Below are 18466 nucleotides of genomic sequence, written 5' to 3' on the forward strand. Positions count from 1 at the left end.
AAGAACACAACCCAGACACAAATACTTACATTCAATTCTGGTAAAACAAAATCTAAATATTAAACATCAGGTCAGTCCAACTAATTCTCTGAATTTTTCCTGAGCTCCCTCTACCATGTGAGGAGGGAATCGAGTGATGTGTGACAACCTGTGCTGTTCCTGCAGGTTCTGGCCAGGGTGTAGGTGCACGTGCCCATGAAGCTATAGAAGTTTTTGTCAAAGGTGTTGTAGTGGGGATCTCCAGACACCACGCAGTCCTGAGAGCCTAGCGACGACAATATAGAGAAAAGAGATACAGAACATGAGCGAGAAAGATGAAAATTTTTACTCCAAAGCAGCTAAAGTCAAACAGGTATCGTGTCTTGGAGCAGCAGGCCAAAGGAAACATGCTATTTTGTTTGCTAAGCTCTGACCTCTGATGCTCTGGTGTCCTGTCTGAGCCACCTAACTTGCATTGATATCAAATGAGTGACATTGCAAGTCATTCTGCTAAACTGATAATTAGCCTATTGATTTCAAACAATATTAGCTACCGGTACTGTAAGCATGATCTTATCTCAGCTGTGGACGATTGACCAGCATACTCCACCACTGGAGCCAAGAGGTGTTGTTGTCAACAAGAATGGACTAGGTATGTGTTACAGTTCTGACTCTACAATCAATGTAGCTTGTTAGTGTTTCCCTGCCAGATAGATTACGGATTCCTGCAACAGTATTTCTGCATCAATGTACTTTGCTAGAATTAACAAACATGTTGCTAATAGATACATTAGTATCTTTGCAAGCTCAGGTGTACTTTCTGACTTTTCTGACAAGATGTGCTTTGACCAAAAATGGTAGTTCACTTGTGTTGTACTTGTGCAAAGATGGTTCATGAGAGCGGTGTGTAAACATACAGTTTGGAATTGAACTTTGTAAGCCTTTCAAAACTACCCTTTCTGTGCTGCCCACTGTGGGTCTGACTCCTCACCCATTTAGCTGTCTGGAACCTGCCGTTAGCACCCATTGGCTAACATAGAAATCAAAAGCCACAGAAGACAACAGGATGCTGTTGTTGTGATCAGACTGGATCAGACTATAAAGACGCTAGTCTTCTTCTTCTTTCGGCTTTTCCCTTCAGGGGTTGCCACAGCGAATCAAAACTTTCTCCATCTAAGCCTATTCTCTGTATCCTCCTCTCTCACACCAACTATCTTCACATCCTCTCTCACGACATCCATAAATCTTCTCTTTGGTCTTCCTTGAGACCTCTTGCCTGGCAGCTCCAATTCCAGCATCTGTCTACCAATATATTCTCTATCCCTCCTTTGTATATGACCCAACCATCTCAGTCTGGCTTCTCTGACCTTCACTCCAAAACATCTATTCATCCTGGTCACTCCCAAAGAGAACCTCAACATCTTCATCTCTGCAACCTCTTGTTCTGCCTCCTGTCTTTTGGTCATTGCAACTGTTTCTAGGCCATACAGCATCCCTGGTCTCACCACTGTCTTGTATACCTTTCCTTTCATCCTGGCTGATTGTCTTCTATCATATAGTACCCCCGACACTTTTCTCCAACCATTCCACCCTGCTTGGATCCGTCTCTTCACCTCTTTTCCACACTCTCCATTGCTCTGGACTGTTGACCCTAAGTACCTGAAATCCTCCAGCTTCTTGATCTCCACTCCTTGTAGACTCACTGTTCCACCTGAGTTCCTCTCATTCACACACATAATTCTGTCTTGCTGCGACTAACTTTCATTACTCTCCTTTCCAGAGCATACCTCCACCTCTCTAGATTTTCCTCTATCAGTTTTCTGCTCTCACTACAGATCACAATGTCATCTGCAAACATCATAGTCCATGGAGATTCCTGTCATACCTCACCTGTCAGCCTGTCCATCACCACTGCGAACAAGAAGAGGCTCAGGCTTGATCTCTGATGGAGTCCCACCTCCACCTTGAACTTCTCTGTTACCCCTACAGCACACCGTACCACTGTCTCACAGCTAACATACATGTCCTGCACCAGTTTAACATACTTCTCTGCCACTCCAGAATTCCTCATACAATAACAGACCTCCTGTCTTGGCACCCTGTCATATGCTTTTTCAAGGTCCACAAAAACACAATGCAGCTCCCTCTGGCCTTCTCTGTACTTTTCTACTAGCATTCTCAACACAACTATTGCATCTGTAATACTCTTTCTAGGCATGAAGCCATACTGCTGTTCACAAATGCTGACCTCTGCTCTCAGTCTGGAGTCCACTACTCTTTCCCATAACTTCATTGTGTGGATCATCAAGTTTATCCCTGCAGAGTTGCCACACCTCTGCACATCCCCTTTATTCTTAAAAATATGTACCATAACACTTCATCTCCATTCTTCAGGCATCTTCTCACTCTCTAAGGCCCTGTGAATCATCGAGTCAGAAAATCTACCACTGCCTCTCCTTGACACTTCCACACCTCCATTGGTATATCATGAGGACCATTCATTCTTTCCCTCTTCACTGTCCATCCGAGGAAAAAAGTAATTGTATGCCCTTTCTTTTTGCTTTTGCTACCTCTATCTTTACCTCACATTGTGCCTCCCTGTACTCCTGTCTGTTCTCTTCAGTCAGTATCCCACTTCGTCTTTGCTAACCACTTTCTCTGCACGTCCTCATTCCAAGGGGTGTATGTTTGTAGGTGGGCTAGGTACATGTAGTGTAGTGAATGTGCACCTACCACTGGGATAGCAGCCCAGCTCTCCATTCTGGATTTTACACTCATGCATTGGTGGGCATTCTGAGGGCGTACAGGTAAGCAATGGTGCGTCACATTTACACTTGAGAGTGCAATTTCCCACAAAGAATTCTTCTCCTTGCTGAGACACAAACACACACAAAAAGTTTGAGTAGAACAACAACTTGAGTGAGACTTTTATCAAACTATGGAGTGAAGATGTGCAGATAGCTGTAGTAATCCACTTTGGCGTACTTCATAGTACTGGCCATCCTTTTGGCAGCCACATGAACTCTTTTTGACACATTTTCCAGCACTCAGGATGTAGCCGGGATCACAAACGCAAGCTTCAGTGCACGGGCCACTGCAGGATGGAGGTTTCCCAGAACACGTCTCCTGGCAGGGGTCTGCACAGGGCTCATAGTGACTGTTGGGGGGGCAGGGCAAAGCTGTGGGTAGAATGGAAGGTAGAAGTTAGAAATGTGCTGCATTTATCCTCACGTTAGGCTTGTGGCCAGAAGTGATTTGTACTGAAAACAAAGGGTCCCTTCTTAACAATTTTGAGCAGAGACTTCTGATCGTGGTAAAGCTGCTGTGTTCCCCCTCGTATATGACCAACACTACAGAGGAGAAGCCCAATGAGTTTGATTCAAGTGGTCAGAACTCTGTAGGTCCAAACTCCTTCGATGATTCCCAACAAAACACAAAGAGATAGACAACTTCTTCTATCAATCCATTCATCCATGACTTACGGCAGAAGGTCTCATTCCTCCAGGGTCCGATGTTGACTCCACGTTCCTGACACTCATTGACATAGGCCTCAATAGCTTCACACAGAATGGGCTTAGCTCCATCCAGCTCACACAGGTCAAAGACACAATCCTTGAAGTAATTCTGGAGAGACAGGTATAGTTTAGTTTGCGTGTTGGTTGATTACAATCTGTCAAAGAGGTCATTGTGTCCCACTTCTGTACCACACAACATCTTATGTCCTGTCGAGACAATTGTATGAGTGTATATTATCCTGTGCGCTGGGAGACATACATTGGGGTTGACTTTACGGTGACATGTAGCGAAGGGTCCTTTTTTGTCCAATATGATTCCACAGAATCCGCGGCTCTCATAAAGCTCCTGCTCGTCTTCATCACATCCAGGGATAGTGGTGTTTGGCTTCTTATTGCATCTGTGGACATAGACAGTGAGAGAAGTCAGACCCGCTTCCAGCCATGTCCCTTGTAATTGTCTTCTTCTTTTCCTTTCGGCTACTCCAGAGGCAGAGCTGATCCCTGATCTAGTCCCACCTCCACCTTGAGCCTCTCTCTCACACAGCCGGTCCCAGTTTCAAAGTGAGTGTATATATAATCTTTCATAAAGATTTCAAGACATATCAGTGTTTTTTTTCTGTATTTGGGTCACCTGTCATACCACACTGCCTCTTGATCATTGCTGTATTTTGTCAATCTTGTCTTGTTTTTGTCAAGTCTTTGAGTACTCACTCTGGATCAGTGTTCCAGCTGTGTCCAAATTCATTCGGATCGCTGGTCAATGAGCCGCCTGGTTTACGGAAGTCGTCTTTGACATCTCCGTCATAATCCCCACACAGTCCACACAGTGTGCCCTTATAGCTACAGGTTGCAAAAATGCAAAAACAGTCTCAGTTCCAGGTGCAGGCCTTATTTCACGAAAAGGTCCAAAGGAGAAATACCATTCTGTGGAGTGAGAATGTTTTGAGAGCACACGCGATTCACGGCTCATTCAGTCCACACTCACTCTTTAATGACTTTGACGTCCATAAAATGGTTTCCATCATAGCGAACAGTCACACCAAAGTTCAGGGACACCGTGTAGTGCTTTCCTGACTTGAAGACAGACACACCAGGGGCAGGAGTGATCGGTAGGTTTACATTGGCCCCATTCACCTGTTGAAAGAGAACATTTTACAACCGTTCACCCGTAAGACTCCCATATGTATCCATTGATGGGTAATGGCAAACGGTTTCCTGATCAAGTTGAAGACTGGCAATGCTCCTGCGCTCACCTGCACAGTGCCTCCTTTCAGGAGGGAGACCCTCACATTGTATACATTGACATGTACGGCCTTTACATAGGAGATGGTGGGCCTGTTGTAGCGGTTTTCGTTGTCAGCGTGGACTTCAAAGTGCGGCAAAGCCGTAGCATTGCACGGCTTGGACATCAAATAACTGCAGTTGCCCATGAAGTTGTACTTGCGTTTATCAAAGGTGGTGTAGTGGGGGTCACCGGACGCTATGCATGAGGATGTACCTGTAGCAAAGAAAAAACAACGTCCGTCACAACAGGCACGAGAAAGCTCAAACCAAATGCCAATCCCTGATATGCAGCATAGATAAATCCTACGAGTATGGACCCATCTAAAGTAGCTAAACATCTCACGGTTAGAGTCGTATTGTTGTATGTCCTGTACTCTCATAGTTCTGAGTACTAAATGTAAAGAGGACATGTCAATTGGCACAGTTTTTACCAATTTTCCTTCAGGGGTGCGTTGCTGACACGTTTTTCTGAAGTAAGCAGCACAAGTTCTGGTCATTTACCTTTGGGGTAGCAGCCTGCAACACCGTTGATCTCACGACACTCTTCCGTGGGGTCACACGAGTTGTCAACACATTCCAAAGTGTAGTTCCCTGCACAGCGACACAGGGTTGAGCAGCCATCTCCATACACAATCTCTCCAGGCTGAAAGGAAACATAGTTGGGATCAATGTTTGGCGGAATGTCATGAGAGGTACAAAGGTTACGGCCCCTGTATTTCCTCAGATCCTGATCCTGGTGTAATGCTGACTGTGATATCCAACCTCATAATAGTTGTTCTTGTCATCCAGGCAGCCACATTTCTCCAGCGGCACACAGTGTGGTCCCTTGAATACATAGCCTGGCTTACAGAAGCAGCCGCTGATGCAGGAGCCGGTGCAATTGCTGGAGGGTTCCTGACAGGTGGGGATACAAGCTGGACCACATTCTATATACTCAGAATTGGGAGGGCATGGTTCTATAGGGGACAAAACAGAGGGGAATTGGATGATTTAAAAAAAGCAAAGATGAAATTCTGAAGACGATGAAAAAGAAGAAATTGAATTATCATGTAATGTACAGTGTCATACTCGGCGTTGGAGTCGTTGTTGGTCTTGGTGTAGTCGGCATTGTTGGTGTTGGTTCAGGTGTTGTTGGTACTGTAGAGATGGGTCATAGGTCGGAACATTGTCAGGATGAACAAGGTGAATTTGCAAACCCCGAGTACATGCCAAGTGAAGTTTTCAAAGCAACCATACTTATAGGTCAACTGATTTGTATTCAGATTAATACATTTATCAGGAAGCACTTTGATATCTGACTTTATGAGCCCACAGAATATCTTTCAAATATCGGGAGGACTTGGCTACCCCTTCTGGAGACGGGTATGGGGATGGACAAGGCCAGCCCATTCTTGGTGGCTGAGCATGGCAACCTGGTCAGGCATGACTTGAACCAGCAACCAGAGACTGTTGTGGCTAAGTTAGTCCGCAGCCACTGTGACGTTGCCCAGAGAAGTTTTTCAATTTAAATTAATTCACTCTAGGCCTCAGTGTACCTGTCTCTAATCTCTAGAATATACCGTCAGGATTTCCTGCTCCGTTCCACATCAGAGTATTCAAGCTACAACCAAAAACATGCATTTCAAGAGTGCGACATTGGAATTTGTATTTGTTTGACAGACGTCTGTGGAGGTTCTCAGTGATCCAGGTCATGGATAAACCTTGTTGAAACCTTTTGGTGGCAAGTGGACTTGAATTTCGAAAAGCTCAGTTGCCACCAGAAGATTTGGACAAGAAGTTGTAGTTTTGACTTTTCTTTACATGGCTTCTGTAGTTTTAGGAGGATTGTAGGAATGTGTTTGGAGGCATGATAGGACCCTGTGGGCTGATTCTCTATCACGACTCTCAGAGACTTCTCAGAGACTTCTGTTCTGTCTATAAGCCTTTTCACATTAGAGTAGTGAATGTGCACCTACCACTGGGATAGCAGCCCAGCTCTCCATTCTGGATTTTACACTCATGCATTGGTGGGCATTCTGAGGGCGTACAGGTAAGCAATGGTGCGTCACATTTACACTTGAGAGTGCAATTTCCCACAAAGAATTCTTCTCCTTGCTGAGACACAAACACACACAAAAAGTTTGAGTAGAACAACAACTTGAGTGAGACTTTTATCAAATTATGGAATGAAGATGTGAAGATAGCTGTAGTAATCCACTTTGGCGTACTTCGTAGTACTGGCCATCCTTTTGGCAGCCACATGAACTCTTTTTGACACATTTTCCAGCACTCAGGATGTAGCCGGGATCACAAACGCAGGCCTCAGTGCACGGGCCACTGCAGGATGGAGGTTTCCCGGAACATGTCTCCTGGCAGGGGTCTGCACAGGGCTCATAGTGACTGTTGGGGGGGCAGGGCAAAGCTGTTGGTAGAATGGAAGGTAGAAGTTAGATATGTGCTGCATTTATCCTCACGTTAGGCTTGTGGCCAGAAGTGATTTGTACTGAAAGCAAAGGGTCCCTTCTTAATAATTTTGAGCAGAGACTTCTGATTGTGGTAAAGCTGCTGTGTTCACCCTCGTATATGACCCACACTACAGAGGAGAAGCCCAATGAGTTTGATTCAAGTGGTCAGAACTCTGTAGGTCCAAACTCCTTCGATGATTCCCAACAAAACACAAAGAGATAGACAACTTCTTCTATCAATCCATTCATCCATGACTTACGGCAGAAGGTCGCATTCCTCCAGGGTCCGATGTTGACTCCACGTTCCTGACACTCATTGACATAGGCCTCAATAGCTTCACACAGAATGGGCTTAGCTCCATCCAGCTCACACAGGTCAAAGACACAATCCTTGAAGTAATTCTGGAGAGACAGGTATAGTTTAGTTTGCGTGTTGGTTGATTAGAATCTGTCAAAGAGGTCATTGTGTCCCACTTCTGTACCACACAACATCTTATGTCCTGTCGAGACAATTGTATTAGTTTATATTATCCTGTGCGCTGGGAGACATACATTGGGGTTGACTTTACGGTGACATGTAGCGAAGGGTCCTTTTTTGTCCAATATGATTCCACAGAATCCGCGGCTCTCATAAAGCTCCTGCTCGTCTTCATCACATCCAGGGATAGTAGTGTTTGGCTTCTTATTGCATCTGTGGACATAGACAGTGAGAGAAGTGTGACCCGCTTCCATCATGTCCCTTGTAATTGTCTTCTTCTTTTCCTTTCGGCTACTCCCTTCGGGGGTCTCGTCCCCGTATTCTCTGTATCGTCTTCCCTTGCACCAACCAACATCATGTCCTCTTTCCCCACATCTATAAATCTTTTCTTTGGTCTTCCTTTACACCTGCTGCCTGGCAGTTCCAATTCCAGCATCCTCCTACCAATAGAGTACATTTGCTGTCCCTCCTCTGTACATGACCGCACCACCTCAGTCTGGCTTCTCTGACTTTATTTCCAAAACATCTATTATGTGTTGTGCCTCTGATCGACTAATTCCTGATCCTGTCCATCCTTGTTAACCCCAAAGAGAACCTCGACATCTTCATCCCTGCTACGTCCGGCTCTTCTTCAGTGCCCCTGTCTCACAACCATACAGCATCGCTGGTCTCACCACTGTCATGTACACCTTTCCTTTCATTCTGACTGATGGTCTTTTATAACACGATCCCACTGACCCCATCATGGTCCGTGGGGAATCCTGTTTTACCTCATCTGTCAGCCTGTCCATCACCACTGCAAACAAAGAGGGGTCAGAGCTGATCCCTGATCTAGTCCCACCTCCACCTTGAGCCTCTCTGTCACACAGCCGGTCCCAGTTTTGAAGTGAGTGTATATATTCTTTCAGAAAGATTGCAGGACACATGAGTGATCTTTTCCGTATTTGGGTCACTTGTCATACCACACTGCCTCTTGATCATTGCTGTATTTTGTCAATCTTGTCTTGTTTTTGTCAAGTCTTTGAGTACTCACTCTGGATCAGTGTTCCAGCTGTGTCCAAATTCATTCGGATCGCTGGTCAATGAGCCGCCTGGTTTACGGAAGTCGTCTTTGACATCTCCGTCATAATCCCCACACAGTCCACACAGTGTGCCCTTATAGCTACAGGTTGCAAAAATGCAAAAACAGTCTCAGTTCCAGGTGCAGGCCTTATTTCACGAAAAGGTCCAAAGGAGAAATACCATTCTGTGGAGTGAGAATGTTTTGAGAGCACACGCGATTCACGGTTCATTCAGTCCACACTCACTCTTTAATGACTTTGACGTCCATAAAATGGTTTCCATCATAGCGAACAGTCACACCAAAGTTCAGGGACACCGTGTAGTGCTTTCCTGACTTGAAGACAGACACACCAGGGGCAGGAGTGATCGGTAGGTTTACATTGGCCCCATTCACCTGTTGAAAGAGAACATTTTACAACCGTTCACCCGTAAGACTCCCATATGTATCCATTGATGGGTAATGGCAAACGGTTTCCTGATCAAGTTGAAGACTGGCAATGCTCCTGCGCTCACCTGCACAGTGCCTCCTTTCAGGATGGAGACCCTCATATTGTATACATTGACATGTACGGCCTTTACATAGGAGATGGTGGGCCTGTTGTAGCGGTTTTCGTTGTCAGCGTGGACTTCAAAGTGTGGCAAAGCCGTAGCATTGCACGGCTTGGACATCAGATAACTGCAGTTGCCCATGAAGTTGTACTTGCGTTTATCAAAGGTGGTGTAGTGGGGGTCACCGGACGCTATGCATGAGGATGTACCTGTAGCAAAGAAAAAACAACGTCCGTCACAACAGGCACGAGAAAGCTCAAACCAAATGCCAATCCCTGATATGCAGCATAGATAAATCCTACGAGTATGGACCCATCTAAAGTAGCTAAACATCTCACGGTTAGAGTCGTATTGTTGTATGTCCTGTACTCTCATAGTTCTGAGTACTAAATGTAAAGAGGACATGTCGATTGGCACAGTTTTTACCAATTTTCCTTCAGGGGTGCGTTGCTGACACGTTTTTCTGAAGTAAACAGCACAAGTTCTGGTCATTTACCTTTGGGGTAGCAGCCTGCTACACCGTTGACCTCACGACACTCCTCAGTGGGGTCACACGAGTTGTCAACACATTCCAAAGTGTAGTTCCCTGCACAGCGACAAAGGGTTGAGCAGCCATCTCCATACACAATCTCTCCAGGCTGAAAGGAAACATAGTTGGGATCAATGCTTGGAGGTATGTCATGAGAGGTACAAGGGTACAGCCCCTGTATTTCCTCAGATCCTGATCCTGGTGTAATGCTGACTGTGATATCCAACCTCATAATAGTTGTTCTTGTCATCCAGGCAGCCACATTTCTCCAGCGGCACGCAGTGTGGTCCCTTGAAGACAAAGCCTGGCTTACAGAAGCAGCCGCTGATACAGGAGCCGGTGCAATTGCTGGAGGGTTCCTGACAGGTGGGGATACAAGCTGGACCACATTCTATATACTCAGAATTGGGAGGGCATGGTTCTATAAGGGACAAAACAAAGGGGAATTGGATGATTTAAAAAAAGCAAGGATGACATTCTGAAGACGATGAAAAAGAAGAAATTGAATTATCATGTAATGTACGGTGTCATACTCGGCGTTGGAGTCGTTGTTGGTCTTGGTGTAGTCGGCATTGTTGGTGTTGGTTCAGGTGTTGTTGGTACTGTAGAGATGGGTCATAGGTCGGAACATTGTCAGGATGAACAAGGTGAATTTGCAAACCCCGAGTACATGCCAAGTGAAGTTTTCAAAGCAACCATACTTATAGGTCAACTGATTTGTATTCAGATTAATACATTTATCAGGAAGCACTTTGATATCTGACTTTATGAGCCCACAGAATATCTTTCAAATATCGGGAGGACTTGGCTACCCCTCCTGGAGACGGGTATGGGGATGGACAAGGCCAGCCCATTCTTGGTGGCTGAGCATGGCAACCTGGTCAGGCATGACTTGAACCAGCAACCAGAGACTGTTGTGGCCAAGTTAGTCCGCAGCCACTGTGACGTTGCCCAGAGAAGTTTTTCAATTTAAATTAATTCACTCTAGGCCTCAGTGTACCTGTCTCTAATCTCTAGAATATACCGTCAGGATTTCCTGCTCCGTTCCACATCAGAGTATTCAAGCTACAACCAAAAACATGCATTTCAAGAGTGCGACATTGGAATTTGTATTTGTTTGACAGACGTCTGTGGAGGTTCTCAGTGATCCAGGTCATGGATAAACTTTGTTGAAACCTTTTGGTGGCAAGTGGACTTGAATTTTGAAAAGCTCAGTTGCCACCAGAAGATTTGGACAAGAAGTTGTAGTTTTGACTTTTCTTTACATGGCTTCTGTAGTTTTAGGAGGATTGTAGGAATGTGTTTGGAGGCATGATAGGACCCTGTGGGCTGATTCTCTATCACGACTCTCAGAGACTTCTGTTCTGTCTATAAGCCTTTTCACATTAGAGTAGTGAATGTGCACCTACCACTGGGATAGCAGCCCAGCTCTCCATTCTGGATTTTACACTCATGCATTGGTGGGCATTCTGAGGGCGTACAGGTAAGCAATGGTGCGTCACATTTACACTTGAGAGTGCAATTTCCCACAAAGAATTCTTCTCCTTGCTGAGACACAAACACACACAAAAAGTTTGAGTAGAATAACAACTTGAGTGAGACTTTTATCAAATTATGGAATGAAGATGTGAAGATAGCTGTAGTAATCCACTTTGGCGTACTTCGTAGTACTGGCCATCCTTTTGGCAGCCACATGAACTCTTTTTGACACATTTTCCAGCACTCAGGATGTAGCCGGGATCACAAACGCAGGCCTCAGTGCACGGGCCACTGCAGGATGGAGGTTTCCCGGAACATGTGTCCTGGCAGGGGTCTGCACAGGGCTCATAGTGACTGTTGGGGGGGCAGGGCAAAGCTGTTGGTAGAATGGAAGGTAGAAGTTAGATATGTGCTGCATTTATCCTCACGTTAGGCTTGTGGCCAGAAGTGATTTGTACTGAAAGCAAAGGGTCCCTTCTTAATAATTTTGAGCAGAGACTTCTGATTGTGGTAAAGCTGCTGTGTTCACCCTCGTATATGACCCACACTACAGAGGAGAAGCCCAATGAGTTTGATTCAAGTGGTCAGAACTCTGTAGGTCCAAACTCCTTCGATGATTCCCAACAAAACACAAAGAGATAGACAACTTCTTCTATCAATCCATTCATCCATGACTTACGGCAGAAGGTCGCATTCCTCCAGGGTCCGATGTTGACTCCACGTTCCTGACACTCATTGACATAGGCCTCAATAGCTTCACACAGAATGGGCTTAGCTCCATCCAGCTCACACAGGTCAAAGACACAATCCTTGAAGTAATTCTGGAGAGACAGGTATAGTTTAGTTTGCGTGTTGGTTGATTAGAATCTGTCAAAGAGGTCATTGTGTCCCACTTCTGTACCACACAACATCTTATGTCCTGTCGAGACAATTGTATGAGTGTATATTATCCTGTGCGCTGGGAGACATACATTGGGGTTGACTTTACGGTGACATGTAGCGAAGGGTCCTTTTTTGTCCAATATGATTCCACAGAATCCGCGGCTCTCATAAAGCTCCTGCTCGTCTTCATCACATCCAGGGATAGTGGTGTTTGGCTTCTTATTGCATCTGTGGACATAGACAGTGAGAGAAGTGTGACCCGCTTCCATCATGTCCCTTGTAATTGTCTTCTTCTTTTCCTTTCGGCTACTCCCTTCGGGGGTCTCGTCCCCGTATTCTCTGTATCGTCTTCCCTTGCACCAACCAACATCATGTCCTCTTTCCCTACATCTATAAATCTTTTCTTTGGTCTTCCTTTACACCTGCTGCCTGGCAGTTCCAATTCCAGCATCCTCCTACCAATAGAGTACATTTGCTGTCCTTCCTCTGTACATGACCGCACCACCTCAGTCTGGCTTCTCTGACTTTATTTCCAAAACATCTATAATGTGTTGTGCCTCTGATCGACTAATTCCTGATCTTGTCCATCCTTGTTACCCCCAAAGAGAACCTCGACATCTTCATCCCTGCTACGTCCGGCTCTTCTTCAGTGCCCCTGTCTCACAACCATACAGCATTGCTGGTCTCACCACTGTCATGTACACCTTTCCTTTCATTCTGACTGATGGTCTTTTATAACACGATCCCACTGACCCCATCATGGTCCGTGGGGAATCCTGTTTTACCTCATCTGTCAGCCTGTCCATCACCACTGCAAACAAAGAGGGGTCAGAGCTGATCCCTGATCTAGTCCCACCTCCACCTTGAGCCTCTCTGTCACACAGCCGGTCCCAGTTTTAAAGTGAGTGTATATATTCTTTCAGAAAGATTGCAGGACACATGAGTGATCCTTTCCGTATTTGGGTCACCTGTCATACCACACTGCCTCTTGATCATTGCTGTATTTTGTCAATCTTGTCTTGTTTTTGTCAAGTCTTTGAGTACTTACTCTGGATCAGTGTTCCAGCTGTGTCCGAATTCATTCGGATCGCTGGTCAATGAGCCGCCTGGTTTACGGAAGTCGTCTTTGACATCTCCGTCATAATCCCCACACAGTCCACACAGTGTGCCCTTATAGCTACAGGTTGCAAAAATGCAAAAAACAGTCTCAGTTCCAGGTGCAGGCCTTATTTCACGAAAAGGTCCAAAGGAGAAATACCATTCTGTGGAGTGAGAATGTTTTGAGAGCACACGCGATTCACGGCTCATTCAGTCCACACTCACTCTTTAATGACTTTGACGTCCATAAAATGGTTTCCATCATAGCGAACAGTCACACCAAAGTTCAGGGACACCGTGTAGTGCTTTCCTGACTTGAAGACAGACACACCAGGGGCAGGAGTGATCGGTAGGTTTACATTGGCCCCATTCACCTGTTGAAAGAGAACATTTTACAACCGTTCACCCGTAAGACTCCCATATGTATCCATTGATGGGTAATGGCAAACAGTTTCCTGATCAAGTTGAAGACTGGCAATGCTCCTGCGCTCACCTGCACAGTGCCTCCTTTCAGGATGGAGACCCTCACATTGTATACATTGACATGTACGGCCTTTACATAGGAGATGGTGGGCCTGTTGTAGCGGTTTTCGTTGTCAGCGTGGACCTCAAAGTGCGGTAAACCCGTAGCATTGCACGGCTTGGACATCAGATAACTGCAGTTGCCCATGAAGTTGTACTTGCGTTTATCAAAGGTGGTGTAGTGGGGGTCACCGGACGCTATGCATGAGGATGTACCTGTAGCAAAGAAAAAACAACGTCCGTCACAACAGGCACGAGAAAGCTCAAACCAAATGCCAATCCCTGATATGCAGCATAGATAAATCCTACGAGTATGGACCCATCTAAAGTAGCTAAACATCTCACGGTTAGAGTCGTATTGTTGTATGTCCTGTACTCTCATAGTTCTGAGTACTAAATGTAAAGAGGACATGTCGATTGGCACAGTTTTTAACCATTTTGCCTTCAGGGGTGCGTTGCTGACATGTTTTTCTGAAGTAAACAGCACAAGTTCTGGTCATTTACCTTTGGGGTAGCAGCCTGCTACACCGTTGACCTCACGACACTCCTCAGTGGGGTCACACGAGTTGTCAACACATTCCAAAGTGTAGTTCCCTGCACAGCGACACAGGGTTGAGCAGCCATCTCCATACACAATCTCACCAGGCTGAAAGGAAACATGGTTGGGATCAATGTTTGGCGGAATGTCATGAGAGGTACAAAGGTTACGGCCCCTGTATTTCCTCAGATCCTGATCCTGGTGTAATGCTGACTGTGATATCCAACCTCATAATAGTTGTTCTTGTCATCCAGGCAGCCACATTTCTCCAGCGGCACACAGTGTGGTCCCTTGAATACATAGCCTGGTTTACAGAAGCAGCCGCTGATGCAGGAGCCGGTGCAATTGCTGGAGGGTTCCTGACAGGTGGGGATACAAGCTGGACCACATTCTATATACTCAGAATTGGGAGGGCATGGTTCTATAAGGGACAAAACAGAGGGGAATTGGATGATTTAAAAAAAGCACAGATGAAATTCTGAAGACGATGAAAAAGAAGAAATTGAATGATCATGTAATGTACGGTGTCATACTTGGCGTTGGAGTCGTTGTTGGTTTCGGTGTAGTCGGCATTGTTGGTGTTGGTTCAGGTGTTGTTGGTACTGTAGAGATGGATCATAGGTCGGAACATTGTCAGGATGAACAAGGTGCATTTGCAAACCCCGAGTACATGCCAAGTGAAGTTTTCAAAGCAACCATACTTATAGGTCAACTGATTTGTATTCAGATTAATACATTTATCAGGAAGCACTTTGATATCCGACTTTACGAGCCCACAGAGTATCTTTCAAATATCTGTCTTGCTTGGACTAACTTTCATTCCTCTCCTTTCCAGAGCATACCTCCACCTCTCTAGATTTTCCTCTACCTGCTTTCTGCGCTCACTACAGATCACAATGTCATCTGCAAACATCATCGTCCATGGAGATTCCTTTTGTACCTCATCTGTCATCCTGTCTATCACCACTGTGAACAAGAAGAGGCTCAGGCTTGATCTCTGATGGAGTCCCACCTCCACCTTGAACTTCCCTGTTAACCCTACAGCACACCGTACCACTGTCTCACAGCTAGCATACATGTCCTGCACCAGTTTAACATACTTCTCTGCCACTCCAGAATTCCTCATACAGTACCAGAGCTCCTGTCTTGGCACCCTGTCATTTGCTTTTTCTAGGTCTACAAAATTACAACGCAGCTCCCTCTGGCCTTCTCTGTACTTCTCCATTAGCATTCTCAACGCATATACCGCATCTGCAATACTCTTTCTAGGCATGAAGCCATACTGCTGTTCACCAATGCTGACTGCTGCTCTCAGTGTAGTTTCCACTACTCTTTCCCAAAACTTCATTGTATGGCTCATCAAGCCCCATAACACTTCGTCTCCATTCTTCAGGCATCCTCTCACTCTCCAAGATCCTGTTGAATCATCGAGTCAGAAAATCTACTGCTGCCTCTCCTTGACACTTCCACGCTCCCATTGGTACATCATCAGGACCATTCATTCTTTCCCTCTTTACTGTCCCTCCGAGGAAACAAGTCATTGTACGCCCTTTGTTTTGCCTTTGCTACCTCTATCTTTACCTTACGTTGTGCCTCCCTGTACTCCTGTCTGTTCTCTTCAGTCAGTATCCCACTTTGTCTTTGTTAGCCACTTTCTCTGTACATACTCCTGCACGTCCTCATTCCTCCACTGAGTCTACTGATCCAATTTCTTTCCAGATGACACACCAAGTACTCTTCTACCTGTCTCCCTGTTAACACTACCTGTTGTCCAATCATCTTGAAGCTCACCCTGACCACCTAGACCCTTTCTCAACTCCTCCCTGAAAAGCATACAACACTCCTCCCTTTTCAGCTTCCACCCCTTTATCCTCTGCTCTGCCTTTGTGTACTTGATCTTCCTTGTCACCAGAGTCATCCTACAAACCACCATCCTATGCTGTCTGGCTACACTATTGCCTACAACCACTTTGCAGTCGCTGATCTCTTTCAGGTTACCTTGTCTATACAAGATGTAGTGTACCTGCGTGCTCCTACCTCCGCTCTTCTAAGTTACCCTATGTTCCTGTTTTTTCTGGAAAAATGTGTTCACTGCAGCCATTTCCATCCTTTTTGCAAAATCTACCACCGTCAGTCCCTCTGCATTCCTATCTTGTACACCAAATCTGTCCATCACTTCTTCATCCCCTCTATTGCCTTCACCAACATGTCCATTGAAGTCTGCACCAATTACCACTCTCTCGTTTCTGGGAATATTCTGCATCACTTCATCTAACTCATTCCAGAACTTCTCCTTCTCTTTAAATTCACATCCCACCTGTGGAGCATAGCCACTAACAATATTGAGCATCAAACCTTCACTTTCCAGGATCAGACTCATAAGTCTATCTGACATTCTTTTCACCTCCAGAACGTTCCTAGCTAACTCCTCCTTCAAGATTACTCCTTATTGTTTCTCCTGTCAGTACCATGATAGTACAACTTGAAGCCTCCTCCTTAGCGTCTAGCCTTACTACATTTCCACCTGGTCTCCTGGACACACAGTATCTGCACCTTCCTTCTGTGTATCATGTCAACCAACTCTACCTTAACCTGTCATAGTCCCAATATTCAAAGTCCCTACTCTCAGTCCCAGCCTCTTGCCTTTCTTCCTCTCTGTGTTGCTTCCTAACACACCCTCCTCCTCTTCTTCTTGTTCCTGTTCTTCGAACCACAGTAGCCCAATTTCCACTGGTACCCTGTAAGTCATCAGTACCAAAGGCGGTCGTTGTTAAACCGGTCCTCGACAGATATGCTATGATATGGTTATGGTTGACTCCCATGTTTGGTTTTGGCAAAAGTTTTATGTCGGATGACCTTCGTGACGCAACCCTCTGCATTGATCCGGTCTTGGGACCAGCTCAGGGAGACACTGCTCCGTACCCCCCCAAGGCAGGCTTGGGGAGACACAGGCCAGTGTCGCCCTGAGGCTGCTTTCCGCCCTGAGGCTGCATTTACTATAAAGACGTTAGTGATATTTTAAAAACATGAAAGACGAAGCAGAAGACATTAGATATTAGCATTGAAGGTGTTTTCCTAAGGAAAAATATGTACCCCAGCAAGGGGTAGATGTTTGTAGGTAGGTTAGGTACATGTAGGGTAGTGAATGTACACCTACCACTGGGATAGCAGCCCAGCTCTCCATTCTGGATTTTACACTCATGCATTGGTGGGCATTCTGTGGGCGTACAGCTAAAGAATGGTGCCTCACATTTACACTTGAGAGTGCAATTTCCCACAAAGAATTCTTCTCCTTGCTGAGACACAAACACACACAAAAAGTTTGAGCAGAACAACAACTTGAGTGAGACTTTTGTCAAATTATGGAATGAAGATGGGAAGATAGCTGTAGTAATCCACTTTGGCGTACTTCGTAGTACTGGCCATCCTTTTGGCAGCCACATGAACTCTTTTTGACACATTTTCCAGCACTCAGGATGTAGCCGGGATCACAAACGCAGGCTTCAGTGCACGGGCCACTGCAGGATGGAGGTTTCCCAGAACACGTCTCCTGGCAGGGGTCTGCACAGGGCTCATAGTGACTGTTGGGGGGGCAGGGCAAAGCTGTGGGTAGAATGGAAGGTAGAAGTTAGATATGTGCTGCATTTATCCTCACGTTAGGCTTGTGGCCAGGAGTGATTTGTACTGAAAGCAAAAGGTCCCTTCTTAACAATTTTGAGCAGAGACTTCTGATCGTGGTAAAGCTTTGTTCACCCTCGTATATGACCCACACTACGGAGGAGAAGCCCAATGAGTTTGATTCAAGTGGTCAGAACTCTGTAGGTCCAAACTCCTTCGGTGATTCCCAACAAAACACAAAGAGATAGACAACTTCTTATATCAATCCATTCATCCATGACTTACGGCAGAAGGTCGCATTCCTCCAGGGTCCGATGTTGACTCCACGTTCCTGACACTCATTGACATAGGCCTCAATAGCTTCACACAGAATGGGCTTAGCTCCATCCAGCTCACACAGGTCAAAGACACAATCCTTGAAGTAATTCTGGAGAGACAGGTATAGTTTAGTTTGCGTGTTGGTTGATTAGAATCTGTCAAAGAGGTCAT

At 45.6% G+C, this 18466-nt stretch overlaps 1 protein-coding gene across 1 annotated transcript in view; it reads right to left on the reverse strand.

Moving 5' to 3' along the window:
* Window positions 1-18466, reverse strand: part of LOC147223795 (IgGFc-binding protein-like) — a 47039-nt gene that overhangs the window by 16927 nt on the left and 11646 nt on the right. The window contains exons 27-46 of the mRNA XM_086166196.1: window positions 18263-18404; window positions 17769-17962; window positions 17517-17655; window positions 14893-14961; window positions 14587-14780; window positions 14464-14467; window positions 14326-14415; window positions 13793-14037; window positions 7483-7624; window positions 6734-6793; window positions 5541-5734; window positions 5280-5421; window positions 4748-4992; window positions 4480-4628; window positions 4206-4334; window positions 3754-3892; window positions 3462-3603; window positions 2965-3158; window positions 2713-2851; window positions 149-265 (exon numbers count right to left, since the gene is read on the reverse strand). Coding sequence (XP_086022322.1) covers window positions 149-265; window positions 2713-2851; window positions 2965-3158; window positions 3462-3603; window positions 3754-3892; window positions 4206-4334; window positions 4480-4628; window positions 4748-4992; window positions 5280-5421; window positions 5541-5734; window positions 6734-6793; window positions 7483-7624; window positions 13793-14037; window positions 14326-14415; window positions 14464-14467; window positions 14587-14780; window positions 14893-14961; window positions 17517-17655; window positions 17769-17962; window positions 18263-18404 — 2869 coding nt within the window. The remainder of the gene's footprint in view (window positions 1-148; window positions 266-2712; window positions 2852-2964; window positions 3159-3461; window positions 3604-3753; window positions 3893-4205; window positions 4335-4479; window positions 4629-4747; window positions 4993-5279; window positions 5422-5540; window positions 5735-6733; window positions 6794-7482; window positions 7625-13792; window positions 14038-14325; window positions 14416-14463; window positions 14468-14586; window positions 14781-14892; window positions 14962-17516; window positions 17656-17768; window positions 17963-18262; window positions 18405-18466) is intronic.

Source organism: Fistularia commersonii, chromosome 19, assembly GCF_037954325.1.
Source record: "Fistularia commersonii isolate RoL2024-O1a breed Wild chromosome 19, RoL_Fcom_v1.0, whole genome shotgun sequence".
In the NCBI taxonomy this organism is placed as follows: Eukaryota; Metazoa; Chordata; class Actinopteri; order Syngnathiformes; family Fistulariidae; genus Fistularia; species Fistularia commersonii.